Source organism: Echeneis naucrates, chromosome 6 (assembly GCF_900963305.1).
Source record: "Echeneis naucrates chromosome 6, fEcheNa1.1, whole genome shotgun sequence".
Classification (NCBI taxonomy): domain Eukaryota; kingdom Metazoa; phylum Chordata; class Actinopteri; order Carangiformes; family Echeneidae; genus Echeneis; species Echeneis naucrates.
Genome location: NC_042516.1, coordinates 8,930,231 through 8,948,798, shown reverse-complemented (window position 1 = coordinate 8,948,798; position 18,568 = coordinate 8,930,231). Strand labels below are relative to the sequence as shown.

General features: G+C 38.8%; 1 protein-coding gene across 1 annotated transcript; it reads left to right on the top strand.

Annotated features, from left to right (window-relative positions):
* The first annotated feature begins 3,198 nt into the window (after nucleotides 1–3,198).
* Nucleotides 3,199–18,471, top strand: ddc (dopa decarboxylase). The gene is made up of 14 exons (XM_029504217.1): nucleotides 3,199–3,318; nucleotides 4,237–4,445; nucleotides 5,270–5,383; nucleotides 5,503–5,622; nucleotides 7,923–8,057; nucleotides 9,134–9,277; nucleotides 9,754–9,820; nucleotides 10,078–10,172; nucleotides 11,713–11,780; nucleotides 12,451–12,527; nucleotides 13,679–13,698; nucleotides 13,819–13,917; nucleotides 16,669–16,770; nucleotides 17,329–18,471. Exons 2-14 carry the CDS (start codon nucleotides 4,245–4,247, stop codon nucleotides 17,527–17,529), a joined length of 1,443 nt encoding a protein of 480 aa, XP_029360077.1. The 5' UTR covers nucleotides 3,199–3,318; nucleotides 4,237–4,244; the 3' UTR covers nucleotides 17,530–18,471.
* The last annotated feature ends 97 nt before the right edge of the window (nucleotides 18,472–18,568 follow it).

The window sequence follows — 18,568 nt, the reverse complement described above, 5'->3', positions numbered from 1 at the left end:
TTCAGCGTAAGCTATCGCACTGGACTGGATAACAGCTGAACAAGTGATAAAACACCCTCAATTTCTGTGTCATCAATTCTGGTAATTCAGGAAAATTCTAGTATACTAATAATCATGCTGTGTCTTACAGAGATGCTCAAGTAGCCACTTAATACATGTCAATAAAATAGCTGACAGTGTAGCACATTGTTGGGTTGGGTAGCCAGGTAACTCCGACCCACAGATGGTGCCTCTGATGACTCGTAACATTTAGAGCAGATGACAGACGAAGCTACCCCCCTCAGAGGGAACCAGTCACACTCAAAAACCTTGCAGTTTTACTCTGTTCTAGTAGGAAAAAGGCACTCTGGTACAGATGCTGAAAGGTGATTAAGAATGATTGCTTGTGTTTTCAGCTGCAGTTTCAGTTTACTTTTGTAAAAGCGAACTGGCCCCAATCCTGCAAAGATGGATTGATGGTTTGTTTATTATCATCTTGGCTCTTTTGCATTTTCAGAACATTGTCACAATGCAAGATACCATTGCTGTACAAATGAGTAAAGTAAAAAAAATCTCTCTCTCTCTCTATATATATATAGATATATATATATATATATATCTATATATATATATCTATATATATAGATATATATATATCTATATATAAAAATATAAACTATTATATATTTCAGGGAATGCAAAAAGACAGCAACTTATCTCTTTTTTGTAAGAGAGAGCTCCTGTATTCATAATGTGCTTTGCTTCAATCTGTAAATAGTTGAATGGCTTATAAATCTTAATTGTAACCTTTTCAGGTATTTTTGTACAAATAAGGGACTGATATATTCTGTTTATTGTAATTAGAATAAAACATTAATACATTGATATAAAAAAAAAACAACAAAAGTCTGTGCTTTCTTTATCGAGAGACATTAGGAGACTAAGAGTGTTACATTAGTGGTTTGTATTGTACTACAATCCGTTGCACTAATGTAATATTTGCATAAGGTTGTGCAAACATATGCTAACCATGTTTGTTTGTCATGATTATTACATGAGCAGTTGTGGGTTTTCTAGACTCCGGGTTACCTCGATATTTTATAAACTGAAAAATAATCCAAAATTCATGTCCTGACCTGAACACAGTACAGATATTGTAACTCAGCCTCAGGTTCAAACCCCAGCCATAATGCAAACCAGCGGTAGACTTGTGCTAGTCCCAAACCTGGTAAAATGGGGAGGGTTGCTACAGGAAGGGCACACAAGTCACAGAGCTGGCTTACCGTGAGTGCCCCAATTAAGGAAAAAGGTTGAAAGAAAAAAAAGCTTCTTCAGAATTTCAGCTTTTAGAGTTGTCCTCAGTTTTTCCACTAGATGGTGCAATGTCACAACAGGTTCAAAGGCTAGCCAAAAGGTAATGTAACAGCTTCTGAGGGGGGAAATGAAATGCAAAAGGAGCCAATAAATCATGCAGAGAATTCACTCTATAGCATATGAATGCTGATACAAAGGAAATAAGTTGGCTGTGGGCTCGCATAGTAAGAACATTGCATTGACCCTTTGGCACAATCTGTGTGTCACGCTCATTGGCTTATTGGTCATGCAAAATATATGAGCTTTCAAGACTTAAAGTTGAGCTGTGGGCAAAGAGAAAGATTAAAAGCTTTGCAGTTTACTGCCAACGTAACCTTTATACAACCTTTGTTGCAAACATCACAACACAAGGTTAATTTGATGTAGTTTCACTTCACAGTATGTTTAAGAACAATTTGGATGGAAAGAAGTAAATCAAATTACTGATGTCCACTGTGGTGGTCATGAAATAACTATGTTACTTATTAAATTCATCTTTATCATGAGCTGACAATGTGTCACAGAAACGCACACAACACACAACACTATAACAGCATTTCAAAGTTAATGTGTGTGTTTCTGGAGTTGTTTTGTCCCAAACCCCCTTTTTTTTTTATCTGTGAACAGTCAGAGTTACGCACAATTAAATTAAAATACTTCTAACATACTGTATACTATACACTAAATACTAAACACTAGAACTTATAGCATCCAGCACGTGTGAGTTCCTTCAGCCCCAAGTTTATATCCATTGTGGGTTAAACAGCAGTGTGCGATCTAAATGCCCTGAAAGAATTAGAATGCTTTTATTGTCATCATACACAATGTACAACGAAATTTAAAGACAACTCTTTAGTGCAAAATACAATTCTAAAATAAGAAAGATTAAAGATAAAGTAAAAAATAAATTACACAATTACACAAAAGTGTAAATAATATATATATGTAATATATATTACACTGTGGGCTGTGGATAAAACTTTAACACACAGAGTACGGTATGTTCAGTACTTTTATTGCACTTGGATAGAGGGTGTTAATGAATCTGGATGTGCGGGCCTGGATGGACCTTTACCTCAACTCTGAGGGTGGCAGTGAGAACAGAAGCATAAGAAAACTAATCCTACTAACAAGAATGGTTCTGTATTTATTTCAGAGGGAAGTTGTTAATAGTGTTAATTTATTGAAATTTATTGAAAAATTTGTTCCCATGAAGTCAATATTTGACTACACAACCACAAAACCAGTTTTATCAAAATATGCAAGGAAAACTGCAACAGACAATCATTTCATGTAACAGAATAGGTTTATCAGGTTAATTAAAACATAGCATGTAATATGTTGCACATAACACACAGTGGAGCACGGCCGCATAGGTGTTAGCAACGTTGCCCCAAAACAAGAAGGGTGTGGGTTCAGTTCTTGGGCCTTTCTGTGGGGCGTTATCATGTTCTCCCCGTGCCTGCGTGGGTTTCCTCCCACCGTCCAAACACATCATGTTTGGGTTAATTGGTGACTCTACATTGTCCATAGGTCTGAGTGTGAGTGTGAGTGTGAGTGGTTGTTGGTCTCTGTCCAGGGTGAGCTGAGATTGGCTCCAGCACCCCCCACAACCTGGAAATGGATAAACTGTAGAAGATGAATGAATGAATGAATGAATGAATGAATACAAAAAGGCTTTGTTTTCTGATCATTAACCATTAAGAGTACAGTGGCAGCATTTATTTGTGTGTTTATGTTTGCCAATGCTTCAGTAACTTATGAATGCATTTTTCTTGCACTGGCAGTGAAGCCCCGATCCTATTGGCTGCCTTCGTCGAGGCTGCTGGGGTGGGGGTGGTTAGAGGCAAGATAAAAGGAGTAAATGTCCTATCCTGTTTGCACCCACACAAACACACTCACCACGTGCCTGGCTGTTTGCTCATCTGTTTGTGGGCGCTGAAGAAGCAGGGAGGATCACCATCTAAACAGCTTTCACCTGAAAATGTAAGTATAGACACAAAAGCATACATACACACATGCAACATGTCTAATCCTGACTGTGATCAGGATAAGGATAAGGGCTCCGCTTCTCAGGACAACACAGACATATGTATTCTGAAATGCTCGAGTGATAAGAACTCAGGGGCAATGTTCATATTTTGTCATACCATTTGAACGAGCAGTGTGAGTCATTTTAAAGCATTTTGCTACTGTTCAATTGGTTAAGGCTATTGCACTGCAACACATTTTTCTTTAATGCATGCTATAAACGATATCAAGGAACTCTTGAAGGTGCTCAGTTTCATATAGACCATTTGTAGTCATGGAAGCGTTTGTATGCTAACCTAAATCAAGGTAACCTCTGATCAAACTGTATTTGTAACAGGGTCAGCGGCTCGTGCCTGCATTGGAATCGTGCAAGCTCATACTTACTGTGTCAGGTAGCACCTTTAATGCATTGTGCATTGTTCTGGAAAGGAAGTACAACAAGTTCACTGATTTGTTAATGTTTATTGTTCCCCACCTGCTACAGTGGGGAACGCTGTAAACCCATATCAAGACGTAACCAACTATTACGTTAAGATGGAACTTTGCATATCTCCAGGATCAATAGATGATTAACATTAACATTATTATTATTGTTATTTAGATTTTAATCCTCCGTTTCCAACAATTTCAACTTTATTTCCCACAATCAGTTCATCCAAGGTGAAATCTATGCTATAAATCTTACAGCTCTATCAGACACTTACTTAGCATCATAAATATGGTAAGCTTTGCAATAATTAACTAATCCTTAGCACAGGATCAAAAGTTAATGAATGTTTATGTTCTTTAAAAGTCTTCCTATAATTCATTCTCAGGAATAACTGCTAACGATGACTACTTATATAATCGAGGGGTTTTTGTGTCATATCCCAGTTGCTGTGATGGATGCTGAAGAGTTCCGACGCAGGGGAAAGGAGATGATTGATTATGTTGCTGAGTACCTGGAGAATGTTGAACAGAGACCAGTCTACCCAGATTTGGAACCAGGGTATCTTCGTTCCTTGATCCCCTCTGAGGCGCCACTGGAGCCTGAGAGTTATGAAGATATTATGAAAGATATGGAGAGGGTCATAATGCCCGGGGTGAGCTGATGGTTCATTTGTCATTGTATGGAAAGATACTTCAAATTGGTCTTTTGAATCATTTTGGAAATTACTACAGATGTAGGAAGAGCAGCTTGGGGATTTATTTTTGTGGAATTGTATCCATAGATCTGAGATATTGTTAATAAGAATTATTATTAAATATGAAATTAAACAGCTGCTTTAAAAATGATATTACCAATGGAAACAATTATTTCCTGCTCAATTTTTATTATTTTATTCTATATGAGGGCATATAGATTAAATAAAATGGAATTATCTTTTGTTCGATGTAAATTTATTTAATTTGAGCTACAGCTGAAATTAAAAGTACATTTATTGTTGTTTAAATAATAATAAATCTTGTATCATATAATATAATATAATATGATATAGAATTATATTATATATATATTACTCCTCTGCACCACATTTGAGGAAGAAGTGTTGTTGTGTGCCGTTGTCTTGAGCAAAAGGCTCCTTTCGCCAAGGCTAGTATAAAAATTGAGATTGGGATGTTGGTTTGCCTCAAACATGCCCAAACTAAATCAATCGTGGATATGCCAAGGTGTTTGTCTATCTGTATGTCCCAGCTTTCCACCCATACAGTAGGTCACATCGACTCAACGACCAACAGCGGTGGTGCTAACCCCTAACCCTTTAAAATGTCATTTTCTAATCTCAACCTCAGTTAGTGGAAGTACGCGATTAAGTACCACACCACGCCATGGTACTATCTGTGTTGAATGAAGTTATCACGTCATTTAGCCACCCACACATTCCCAGTACTTAATTAAAGTTGATTTTGTTTTGTCTTTCTCCAGATCACACACTGGCACAGCCCATACTTCTTCGCTTATTTCCCAGCTGCTTCCTCCTATCCTGCCATGTTGGCCGACATGCTGAGCACAGCTATTGGCTGTATTGGATTCTCCTGGGTAACAAATACTTTGCTGTCCATATGAAAGGCTTATTATTTCTATATCATTGTATATTGATATTTCCAAATATTAAGATAATTATAAATAACATAATTAAATGCACGTGTGTGTTTTAGGCTGCCAGCCCAGCTTGCACAGAGCTGGAGACGGTGATGCTCGATTGGCTTGGGAAAATGTTGCAGTTGCCTGAGTCTTTCATAGCTGGGACTGATGGTCAAGGAGGAGGCGTCATCCAAGTAAGTTTAGTTTACTTTAGTCGACATGAACATGAAAATAAAATTGTTTTTGTTGTATCTGATTATCTGAATCTGATGATTCACAAGCCCCAAATTCACTCTATTTGTTGTTTAAGAAACATAACCGACATCAGTAGTTCACCAAAGTAAAAAGGGAAAATGAAAATATAATACACACAGATACATGTTGCAGGTATATAATACAATAAACTAAAATGCAGGTTTATTTATATTGAATCAGAGTCTTTTTAATCCTAACCTTTTTAAATTTCATTCTCTGTACTTTCTCTAATTTACTTGCTAGATTGGCATGCGAAAAAAAAGGAAAATAAAGCAAAGGTGTTTATTCACCCTCACACCTCAGTGCCCCTAAAGCCATATTCAGCAGCAATTTGTATACAATTGATTTGTCGCCTCTCTCAGTGATTCACACCGAGTGAAAATTGACAGGAAATAGCCTTTGAATATGTCATCCACGGGCAGACGGAGATGGCAGTGATGTGCTGGGATTGGCTTGTGTGGCACAAGGTTAGCATTAGCTTGGTGTTCCACTGACTACAACAGCAGCGGCCCTATCAGGGGTTGTTATGTGTGTGTGTGTGTGTGTGTGTGTTTGTGTTCAGTGGAGCATGCAAGTGCACTCTGATGACGGATCATTTCATACCTCTTCTGTTGTGACCATCTGAGTGCAAGGGTGTGTGTGCTTCTGTCTTGCCATTCTCTTTTTAAAGTGCAGCTTACCACCTCACTATGGCAACGAATGGAGCTGTTGTCGCTCCAGCAGGGCTAATGAGTGCTGTGACACCACATTTACAGCCTGTTATTATAAACCTTATACCAACACAAAGAGGAAATGGTTTCAAAAAGACCCTCCAGTGACCTCCGATTTCTCTTTTCGCCCCCGTGTGAGTCAATACGCTCAAGTGGCACAGCAGGAAAATTCCCCTTTCATTAAAATTAATTGCAAATAGCAAAAGATTACCGAGCTGCATTGACTGAATCATCAAAGAAAAATTAATACTGCAATATACAAAACTGCTGAAGGTTCATCATTGCGTTTCCATCTTAGTGGAGCATCGTTAGCAGCGGACATCACTTCCTTCCTGCTGGTTCTCTTTTCAACACAGAACGGACTTCAGAGTGAAATTCGGACACATTTCCATTTGGAAAAGGACTTGATTACTGGCTAGAAAAGTCAAAGATTGTCTACAGTACAGGACAGAAGAGGACAGGAAGTGCACCCACTTTTGGTACAATTCTGTAGAATTTAGCATTATTATAACTGCAGCGGTTCAGTGAGTTAATTGATTTATCTTTTTGGACCACTGAACTCTTAAGGACTCAGCCCGAATCCGAATCTGATGATCAAATTCTTTTGACACAGCTGACAGTGTCTATATTTTCCCGGTTTGCTCGGTGTACAATTTCTGCCTATTGACTGATTGTTTTGAACATTTTATTGACTTTCTTGCGGTAATGCCCTTGCATACCTTGGAAGTCACGCTTCACTTCATTATACAGCTTCAAGTGATTCTGTATCAGGCTGGTCGGAGGATGACTCACCACTCCGTTTCTGCAGAAAGCCATTTTCATCTCTACTGACAATGTGAAGATGTCATAGCTTACAAATCAAGGGAAATGTTCACCAGTAAAAAATGTTAACCTCCATAGTGTGTGTATCTATGCATATGTGTGTGCTTTTTCCTATCATGTCGACCAAAGAGCAATTGTCAGTTAAGATCATACAGTAGTAGCTCCCACAATCGGCAATTAACTTTCGGTATGTTTATATGTGTGCTAGCAGATCATTGTTACTAGGAGACTATAAAAAGTCAATGAATGAGTGTTTGTTAACATCCTGTTCTGTTTATAGTAGCTGAGATCACTAGACCACAAATAATTCTGCCGATGATGTATGATTTGTCAACTATTCACACACTATATCTAAATATAAACGGCCTTTCAACACCAGCAAACAGTTTGTCAAGGGATATCATTTGCTGAAGCATCAACAACTCTTTAGTGTGTAATCCACCACTGAATGAACGCTGCGATCCAGGTGTTAAAGCTGGAAAACCGCAGAGGGTCTCCCGGAAACATTAAAATAAAAGCACGCCCACTGGGGTAGGTTCATAAATGGGTAAAAACAGGACATGCATCTTCTGTATCAGGGGTGTTCTATGATTGATTGAGCTGGACGAAAGATCACAAGTGAACTCACTGAACTCTCACCAGGTCACATTACTCAACAGGCTGTCATTTGTGGTCGCTAAAGGACGTTTTCTCTTGGTCTCCAACAGGGTACAGCGAGCGAGGCAACTCTGATGTCCTTGCTCGCTGCTCGTTGTAAAGCAGTCCGACGGGTGCAGACCTACACCTCTGACAAATCAGAGGTTGAAATCTTCTCCCAGCTGGTTGCGTACACCTCTGAGCAGGTAAGAGCACTTAAGACTGAACTGATTTAAAAACAATAATAATAATAATAATCTGGATTTTTTTTCTACAACAGTATAGTTTATCACAAGTATCAGATGTGACATTGATTTTTTTTTTTTTTTTACAAAACCCGCTCTCCCTGAAATCTCCCTGAAATTTAATCTAATTTTCAACTGCCTAGTGCGTGGGATTCACCCTGGACAGGCCGCCAGTCAGGGCCAACACATAGGGATGAAGAGAGACAGTACAATCCACTCACACTCATCTTCATGCCAATGTGAAATTTAGAGTCTGCAGTTAAACGGTGACCAAGGGAGGAAACCCTCACAGTCACAGGGAGAACACAACACCGTGAAGCACCCACTTGAATGGTTGAAAAATATAACTGTAAAAATTTTAAATACATGACGCCCACAAAATCTCTGAGTTTCATGATTGGACTCACTGAAGAGCAGTGCATTTGAACTCAGAGATCATTAAAAGGTTACCTCAGTGCTAGTTAAACAGCATTTCAACGATTGAGTGAGACATGGGATCAGGTGCCTGAGGGCCATGAAGACCTTTAAAGAGAAAGCTGCTTTTTTTTTCCCTCCTCAATATCTCTGTGCCTAGTGCTCGGAAGGTCCTGAAGGTGGAGTTTGCATGTTCTCCCCCTGCCTGTGTGGTTTCCCCCCGTTTCCTCCCACCATCCAAACACATCATGTTTGGATGGTGGGAGGAATCTAAACTGTCCGTAGGTCTGAGTGTGAGTGTGAGTGGTTGTTGGTCTCTGGCTGTCTCTGTGTGTTGGCGCTGTGATGGACTGGTGACCTGTCCAGGGTGACCCTGCCCTCACCCAGTCAGCTGGGATTGGCTCCAGCACCACCCACAACCTGGAAACAGATAAACAGTGGAAGATGAATAAATATATGAATGAATGAATGAATACCTCTGAGCAAATGTTTCATGAAAAAATAATTGCACTTCCTGAAATTATTTTATTATCCATATATGTGGTAAGGCAGGTTTATTGTATCACAACAGTGGCGATTAATTTCTTTCCTCCCTTCCAATGTTGCTTCTTTATCCTCCCAAGGCTCATTCCTCAGTGGAGCGTGCTGCTCTCATTGGGGGAGTGATGATAAGGAAGGTTCCTACAGATTCCAACTACGCTGTCAGAGGGGATAGCCTTAAGAAGATGGTGGAAGAAGACAAAGCAGCAGGACTCATACCTTTCTATGTAAGAGAATACAAAACGTAGCAGCCAGCTATTCAAGCCATCAGCTAACACACAAGACGACAACAACCAGTTGCAAAACCACCCACTGAGCAGCCACGATGATTGCCTTCCATGTGCCTGTGCTGCCGCTTTGCACACCCCGAGGCCTCTGCTAAAGGATAACGTTGTTTCTGTGAACCTAATCTTTGTCTATCTTGTTAAGGCCAATAATCCCTGTCTCATCTGGACCCACAGATCTCTATCTGTGTATATTATTCAAGGGGGCTGCCATAGTCCAGCTGTTGTGAATCATCTGTTTGTACATCCAGGCTGGCTGGATCTATGTTTGAATAGAAAACTAACGCTCTGAATGAATGCCATATGCTAGTGTATTTCTACATCATTTTATGTTATTGTTTTGATTGTGGAAATCTAAAATGGCACTGGTAACAAAGCGCTTTGAGATTTTTATGATTTATGCATGTGTGTTTTTTCAGGTTTGTGCCACTCTTGGTACCACTCCATCATGTGCGTTTGATCAAATTACTGAGCTGGGGCCCATATGTGAGTCAACTGCAGCAGCAGCACTTGATTTTTTTTTTTGTGTGTTTGATCACAACAGGAAGAAGTTGTGAACAAACTCATATACATAGCTTTTGCTAGTTTTACAAGCTGTTTTCCACAATATTCAGTATTCATTTGAACGTTTCTCAATGATGTGATTATAGCCGGAGAAAGATCATTCATAGAATACAGCTTTTTATATTAAAAAACGCTACCTTACAGATGCTTACATCATCTCTCATTCCTGTCTTTTCCAGGTAATGGGGAAAACATGTGGATGCACATCGATGCAGCGTATGCAGGGAGTGCTTTTATCTGTCCTGAATTTAGGCCTTTGCTGAATGGCATTGAGGTTTGTGAAACATGTAGGCATTCATATTGTACATGAATATTAACAAGTAAACTGGTTTAAAAAAAAAAAAAAAAAAAAGTTTTAACTTCATGGCAACATTGAAATTTTCACGTTGAAAAGGTAGATTTTCACTCCGACCATCCTGATATGTGTAGCATCAGTTTAATGTGGTTGCAGTGTAGTCTAAAACCCGAGGTAAGGTACACATCCGCCTATAAACAGTTTGGTACCAAAACTGTATGTATCTACTAAACAAAAAACAAACAAAATCAATCAAAATCAATTTCTGTTCTGAAATATTTCTCGCAACATCTATGAAAGGAAACACGAACCTCACGCTGCTTATATCCAGCTGCTTTCTTTCTGTTTTAAAATGGCATAGCGTTAATATCAAGGAGGAAGTGTGCAAGAGTGAGTAATAGGCCAGACAATCGACAGGAGAGGCAGGAGCATCAATCTGCCTTTTGAGGCTGCCGAGGCAGCTGGTCCTCCCCAAGCTGTGCAGAGACGCAGAGATAAGGATAGAGTAATTTCCTGAGGCAGCGTTAGACCTTTATATATCACTGTTTATTAGACACACACACAATTTCAAACAATGTCGGTGGGGAGACGGGGAAAACCGATTTGTCTTCAGAAGGACCAACTGCTGTTTCATCTTTTCTCCTACTGACTGTTAGCTGAGAAATTAGCTGTTGCATATGTACGGTAAAATTTCTTCCAATTATCTTGGAGTTTTATTTTCTTCCATTTCTTATACAATGGAAACGTGAAAATTTGCAGTCCGTCTTTAAGCAAGTGGAGGATAAATTAAAAGTTACAAACATTTTGGATATGATTGGCATACATAACATTCAAAGGGGATTAGATCAAAGACATTTTTGGGCGAGCGCAGGAATAAGGAGGCTACTCTTTTTGGATAAGGGTGCAGCCTTGCTGGAGGGTTGGTTGCTAGGATATAAGTGATGGGTGAGCGGCAACCAGCCCCCTTTTAATCAGTCAGCATGGCAACTGTCAGCCAGGAGTCTGTCTTGCATTGTCTCTCCATGCTGTGTTATTGCATTTATGGAGGCAGAAAAAAAGGATATTACAAAAGATAGCCAACAAAAAGATGGGAACAGATTAGAAAGGGTTTGTTTCTCTTTGAATAAACCCTGCCAGGAAAGGGTTATTTTCCCATGCACTCTGCAAGCAGTTGGTTCCATGTTCCTCTTTTGCATTTCAAATAAAATGTAGCTGCTTCAGTCTCGATAAAGCTGTTGATGAAAAGGTTGCTTCTGTGTCAGTAATGGCAGATAAAGATGTGTTGTGGTCGTTGTTTTGGAAACACAAAATTTGTATTTGCGGTAATTGAAAAAGATGAGATATGTAATGACCTTTCATTATCATTATCATCATTATTCTTGTTGTTGTTGTTGTTACTATTTAATTATCATTACTTTATAAAACAGATCTCGTGTTAATATTTGTGGTTCTACTTGTATTACCTGACTGAGAAAGCCAGCGATGTCTCCATCACCTCTTATTTCCTGTTCTTTTCTAGTTTGCAGACTCGTTCAACTTCAATCCACACAAATGGCTGTTAGTCAACTTTGATTGCTCTGCAATGTGGTGAGTTGTCTAACACACTCCCAGGCTGTACTAACGCCTGTGTAGTTGAATAGCATTTGTTGACAAATACTTGTGGTGTGAATGTGGACAATGACATTATACTGTGTGTAACAATGAAGCAAATGATCTACCCAAAGCATTTTTACCATCTTCTGCATTTGTCATCATGCCCATATATCTGGATCCACTAAGTAGAATGACAATTGGTGGTTATTATTGGGTATCCAGTAGAGAAATTATATCCACCTACTCCTCTTGCATTTGCACAGTAAAAATAGAACTACGCCTTCCATCTGCCCCGTCTGTCAACAGGAACCAAAATGAGACGTGCGCTACACTAGATGGAAACACAAGTGTTTCAAATTGTTGTTTTGTTTTTTGTTTTTTTTCCCATCATCAACCCTAACCCTTACTGTATGTTTGTCAGTACTGGTTTAAAACCAGTTGGTATTAATATCTTTGTTTCATTTGGTGGTTTAATTATAACTAGACATTTTCAAATGTGTCAGTTTTTGGATGCAATTGATTCCACATGGCATTTTTGCATCAACCAGGAATGGTGCTCAGAATTTCTTTACTTTCAAACATGTTTAAAGGGCCATTCTACAGTAGGATTAAATGGGTTTTGGTATTTAAAGATTTTTTTCTGCTTGTCAACACCTGTCAACAGGGTAAAGAAGAGAACAGACATAATTGGCGCCTTCAAGATGGACCCGCTCTACTTGAAACATGAAAACCAGGAGTCAGGTGGAGTCCTGTCACTTCCAGTATTTGAATGAGCCTGAATGAATCTAAGAGCTACAGCATAGCATGACAACAATGAGCACATAACACCTTGTTTATCGTTCAAATGTGAGGAAATAGAATTGTGTTTGCCAGTTGTGAGTTTTTCCAACACTTCTGATATCTGCTGAAACATTGTCAGACAGGTGTATGCTGTAGTGTATATGCAATTCATTTTTTACAGTGAGGTATTTAGGATGTTTTATCTTGTTCCTCCTGGTTATCCTTCACTGGGATGTTTGACTGTTGACTTGGCTTTAGTGCTTTTTGAAGTGTCTGTTATTAGTAATCGTGCGTGTGTGTGTGTGGTTAGGGGGTGTAAATATAGGCTCCTCTGAGGCATCTTAATAATTTCATAATCCTATTTTACCTGTGGTTAAGCTGATTTACACAGTATTTGGGACCTATTTTAATAAATGGACTCCAGCGCTCAACAACTTTGGTTTGTGTTGTGAGACAAACCACAACCCAGAACACATATACCTTGCATCAAAATTCAAATCAAAATCATTAAGACTTCATGGAAGACAATATTTCCCCTTAGCATTATTCACTGGCTGTGTATGTGTTTCTGTTGCGGCTGTGTGTTGTGTGCTGCATGCTCCTTGCCTGCACATGTGCTCAGATCCACGCTATAATCTTTCTGACAGACAAGCAGACTGAGAGACAGGCAAGCAGCTAGCACCTTACAAAAGCCTTGTCATACAATCTGGACCCTTCAATCTAATTAGTGGTTATTAGCGCCAGCTAACACAAGCCTCCATTCAGAGATGAGCTATCCATAGCCAGTGGACTGTGTGGGCTGAGAGAGCTGTGATCAGTGAAAGCACAAGTGTTGAGCACGGACTGCAACACCTTACAATAGATGCTTTCAACACCTTACAATAGATGGATCAATGACTTTTTTGCACTGAAAGTTATAGTCTGTATCACTGGATTTACATTACAGATACATAGCACACTGAACCTAAATGGAGTAAAAAAAGTTCTCTTAGCAATGTGTATTTTTATAATGCGACTGTGTATGGTTTGTTTGTTTGTTTTTCAATAGGCCTGTGAACAATTAGTGTTAACATGACTTTTTAATCTGATTGTGTCTGTTTTTCTCTCAACAGGCCTGGTCACAGATTACAGGGTAAGATTAAATCAGTCATTTCATTCATACAGTACGTATATACAGTAGGTAATGGTACTGTGATAATTGTGCCTCGCAGCTTTCATGACTATTTATTCCTCCTCCTCAATGGTGCTGCAGCACTGGCAGATTCCACTGGGAAGGAGATTTCGCTCTCTGAAGCTGTGGTTTGTCTTCCGTATGTATGGGCTCCAAGGCCTCCAGGCTCATATACGCAAGGTAGGCAACCAGCTGAATGATCCACCGCAGTCAACATCCACAGCTCCGGAGTATTCTCTCCATCGGATAGGAAGGTTACTCTGTATCTAAACACCTGGGCTCACAAACAGGCATTACATCATGATGATAATCGGGATGACTTTCACTGAAAACATACACAGCTATTATTATCTGAACATAACTAAACCAAACTAGCAAACATAAAGGTGGCATACACCAAATAAAACCCAATTTGAATTTTTTCAACTTTTTACAGGCGTATTCATTTAGATTGTTTGTATGCAGGACAATGATTTTAATGAATTAGCACGTAATATAAATTAAAGTGCTAAAAGAATTAACTCATGAAATATGTGTCATTGTCTGGTATGCGGTATTAGTAATGTCACTTTGGTAATCCTGTAGTGCTGTTGGCTTAATCTTGATGCTGACTCACTTGGACTTTTTATAATCAACTAAAACATTAGCACAGCACTAACAGTAGAGTGCAGCCTGTCTTCCCTCGTCTTTGTGTTGTTCCTGAAGAGAGAAAACACACCTAACGATTATATATGTCTGGTCTTTATCGTAAATGCCAAGGCCTCTTCCTTACGCTCTCCCTCTCCTCACCCTTCCTAATCCTCCTTACTGCTAAACTCCCTTCAGTGACCTCCATTCTCATCTCACTCTCTAGCAGCATTTCCTGTCAGTCATATTTATATACGTGGTTTGTTCTCCCACCCATACCAGCCCCCTTTTCCCTCTGCATTTTTATCTTGTTGCTTCACTCCCGCCTGTCTGTCTTTCCTCATCATCTTCCTCATCCTCTCTCTAGTCTGACCAGTCAATCAAATTAGCCTGTTTTGTGTTTACTCCAAGATATTAAATGAAGTGGCAGAATAAGCATTGAACCCTACAGCAGTAACCATTGGACTAAAATGGAGATCAGTGGTGTACAGTGACTGTACAGACAGGCAGACATTGTTGAACAGTGCCAATAAGAAAAAAAGAAGAAGCTAAGAATACCTTCTAATGACATGAATTACATTTCCAAATTCAGGGCTTGTTCTTTGTCACTATTTTGCTGTAAATTAGACTCTTCTGTCAGTGTATTTGCAGAATCCTATATTTTTCTATCTTGATATACTTCATTTAAGTCATCAGTCTCAAATGTACTGTGCATCATGCACAGAGAAGCCTCCACATTGATTAGTTCAACAATAAATAACATATAAATTAACTGTAATTCATGCATTTACTTGCAACTGCTATCTGTTAATAATCAGAGGAAAACACTGTTCAAGTGATCTTACACAAGTACGGCTTCCACAAGCGTCTGCACATTTGCATGATGACTGATAAGCACATGATTACATCAAATGTTTAAATAGCAGCTTAGTCAGAGCACACACAAAAAAAGGTTGCCTGTAGCTAATTTTAGCTTGGTACAGATCCCAGGACCATTCACAATGCAAATTAAATGACATAATTTAAAACAGGTAAATATCACATCCTAACGGCAGGCTACAATTCTATGTAGGTATAAACCTTCTCATCATTTAACAGGTCGAGCGACGTGTGCCTTGCATGCCATCGTGGATGCTCACAAACGTTTTATGTAGTTTACAAGCTCTCACCGACAGACAGCAGTTTACACTCAAGTTCAGAATCTTATGGCAGTCATTGCCCACAGAGGTTATAAACCTGCATGGGACTGCCAACTAGCTAGTCAATCAGAACTGAAGAAAACTCTTGTATGAGGTGAAGTATCTACAACCATTTGCTCTCGGCTCTTTGGCTCTCTTGGCTGTTCAAATTGACATATGTGTGTGTTGTACTGGTTGTGGATTTATTATTTCTGAATGAAGGAACACAGATCGAGTTGTTTTCTTTCTTATTTCTTCCACACCAATAAATTATTACTTTTTATTATTCATTTATTATTATAATTATTACTGTAATTATAATTTGTGCATTTGAATTACGTTTTCGACATGAGTGCCTCCTATTCACAAGCATTGAGGAAGTAAAAAGTCAGACCATCAGGTCATTATAATATATAGCTCTTAAACCTCTGTGCACCGGATTTGGTCAAACCTGTAATTGCCTGTAATTGAATCTTGATTAGAGTGGAAAAGCAGAGTTGAATTTAATCCATATTGTGATCAGATACACTGCACCAGTGAGGCCAGTGTCTCAGACGCCTCACAACGTTACCTCATGGCCGCAGGTTCTGGTCACACAGTTTGAAATTTATTCTGAAGGACTGCAGTGACATTTGCAAAGAGCAGATTTTGATACGGACTATTTCGCAGTTAATGAGTCCTGAATTTTAACTGTGACCTGAGCCTCCCAGGAAAGTCTTCCTACAAGGATGTGTATCTTCTCCCTAAACACATCAGTGCCTACAGATGGTATCATTTGGTCTGAACTCTGTGGTCTTAGTGGGGGAACGGTGCCATGTAATATCACAGCACTACCATCTAGTGGAAATAATAGAAATGATACATTGCATGTGGCTGTCTACAGTCCTTGCTGTTCCAGGCAAGACCCTCTTTTAATGTTTGTAACCTGACACAGTTCTGGATGAATAATTATCAGGATTTAAAAGCATTTTTGTTTTGTTTTGTTTTTTTTTTTTTACAAATCCTACCTATTTAAAGTCAGTTGTCATGAAGAGCTGTGCAAATGTACGTTCTCTACATTGATATTTGTGGCATATTGTGTGAAATGTAAGTTGAAACAATTTACAAGTATGTTCTTTCTTTGAAGCAAGTGGCCTTGGCCAAGGAGTTTGAGAGTCTGGTACGAGCAGACAAGAGGTTTGAGATCTGCGCTGAGGTCGTCTTGGGACTGGTCTGCTTCAGGCTTAAGGTAGAAATATTCAGCGTATGCAGCTGCTTTTGTGAATGGCGCTGACAATGTGTGGGTGATGCTGACAGATCCTCTGTGGACCTTCACCAAATTGTACTTCCTGGTTGAGTCCCTTCACAAAATAGATCACAAGAAATAATAGGCTTCAATTAAAATCATCCAGCCTCATTTTTTTCCACTCTGAAAATTATACAGATAATCTTTTTATCTTAACCTGTTTGGGTAGTTTCAAAATTGTGCAGTTTTGGTCTATGTTAAACAAACTACTTTCAAGAAATGACAAATGAAGAGTCATGCATAATAATTATACATATATATATATATATATATATATGTAATGTCTAAAATCTAAATGCAACTGCTTAAAGATTGACAGAACATGGTAACAATGTCATTTTTAGTTAAAATATAGGAGACATTTATATCTATGATTAGCAAAAAATTCAAACATGCAGCATGGACAGTAGCTTAACCAGCACCACACAGCCAGAGAGACAAAAAGCTTTGTTGTTATTAATCCAAAGAATTTGAGTTTAATCTCTTGCTCCCTCCTCCCAGGGCTCCAATGAGCTGAACCAGAATCTCCTGAAAAAGATTACAAACAGTAGAGAGATCCACCTGGTGCCTTGCCAGCTCTCTGGACGCTTCGTCCTGCGCTTCGTCATCTGTGCACGTACTACAGAGTCACGTCATATCCAACAAGCATGGCAACACATTACGCAGTTGACCTTTGAGCTTCTGCAGGAACCCAATCATTGACCAAAAGGCCAAAGAGGGGCTGTTGACGTCTGAGTGAGGACCAAAGTTAGGGGAGAAAAGAAAAAATTTTAAGTTTCATGTTGTGGATGTAAAATGTTAAAAAAAAAAAAAAAGGGAATTGATCATTGGTCTTGCAGCTCATTTAGCATTCATGTGTGTTTGTTTCAGCAGCCAAATTGTCCAGTTCTGTGAGCAGTGGTTGCTAGTTCTAATCTATTACACAAAAAACCCAAATGTGTAACAGGAAACTTCTCCTGCCATTAATTTAGCTTTTCTCTGTCAGGCTTTATGGTCTTTGCTGCTTTTGGGTCTTCTGTGTGTAAAATCTGATTCAGGGTAACATCAAGGCTTGGCTTTGTTGAAATGCAGGGATGTTTTGAGATCTGCAGTGAAGGTACTGCACTTTATGCACGTGAATGAACTTTGGAATCCATGTGAGTCTGCAATGCTCATCCACAAATAGCTTCTTTATGTCTTAGTTATCCATTTAAAGGCAAAGATTATATTAATATTAATAATAGATTATACATTTCATGGCTGTAGCAAGGGGCTAGGGCTTTACCAGTGAGGTTAAAATCCTGAAACATCGCCCTATTTATCATGTGTATCTCCTTATATAAGTGCATTATTTCTGGGTAATGTTATGGGTTGTGTTTGATGAGTAATAGCAGACAAACATATCCAATATATAAAATGCTATATTTTTTTTAATTTTTCATATTAATACATGTTATGCCTTATGCACAGTGAATCAATGCTTTCCTAAACATTTGGAAAAAACAATCACTCTTCCACTATAATTCAGTGAAATGAGAAAAAAATGATGCTTATTTGTGGGTTTATTGGACCACCGTTTGATTCTTTCCTGGACTCATTCCCACTTAAAGTTACAATTTCAACTCTTAACTATAAAATACTAGTTTTATGAGTTGAAAAAAAAAAAATACTGTCACCAAACTCAGTAGACTTAAGAGAATTAATAAGTTAATTCCATTTCAGCTCTGTGTATGCTGCAGATCTAGGATCCCTCACAGCCACC

Excerpts from the sequence above, each read along its gene's own strand:
- ddc (XM_029504217.1), top strand. The coding sequence starts at position 4,245 with ATGGATGCTGAAGAGTTCCGACGCAGGGGAAAGGAGATGATTGATTAT. Across the intron at positions 13,699-13,818 it reads GCCTGGTCACAGATTACAGG|CACTGGCAGATTCCACTGGG; the intron begins GTAAGATTAAAT and ends ATGGTGCTGCAG. Across the intron at positions 13,918-16,668 it reads TCCAGGCTCATATACGCAAG|CAAGTGGCCTTGGCCAAGGA; the intron begins GTAGGCAACCAG and ends CTTTCTTTGAAG.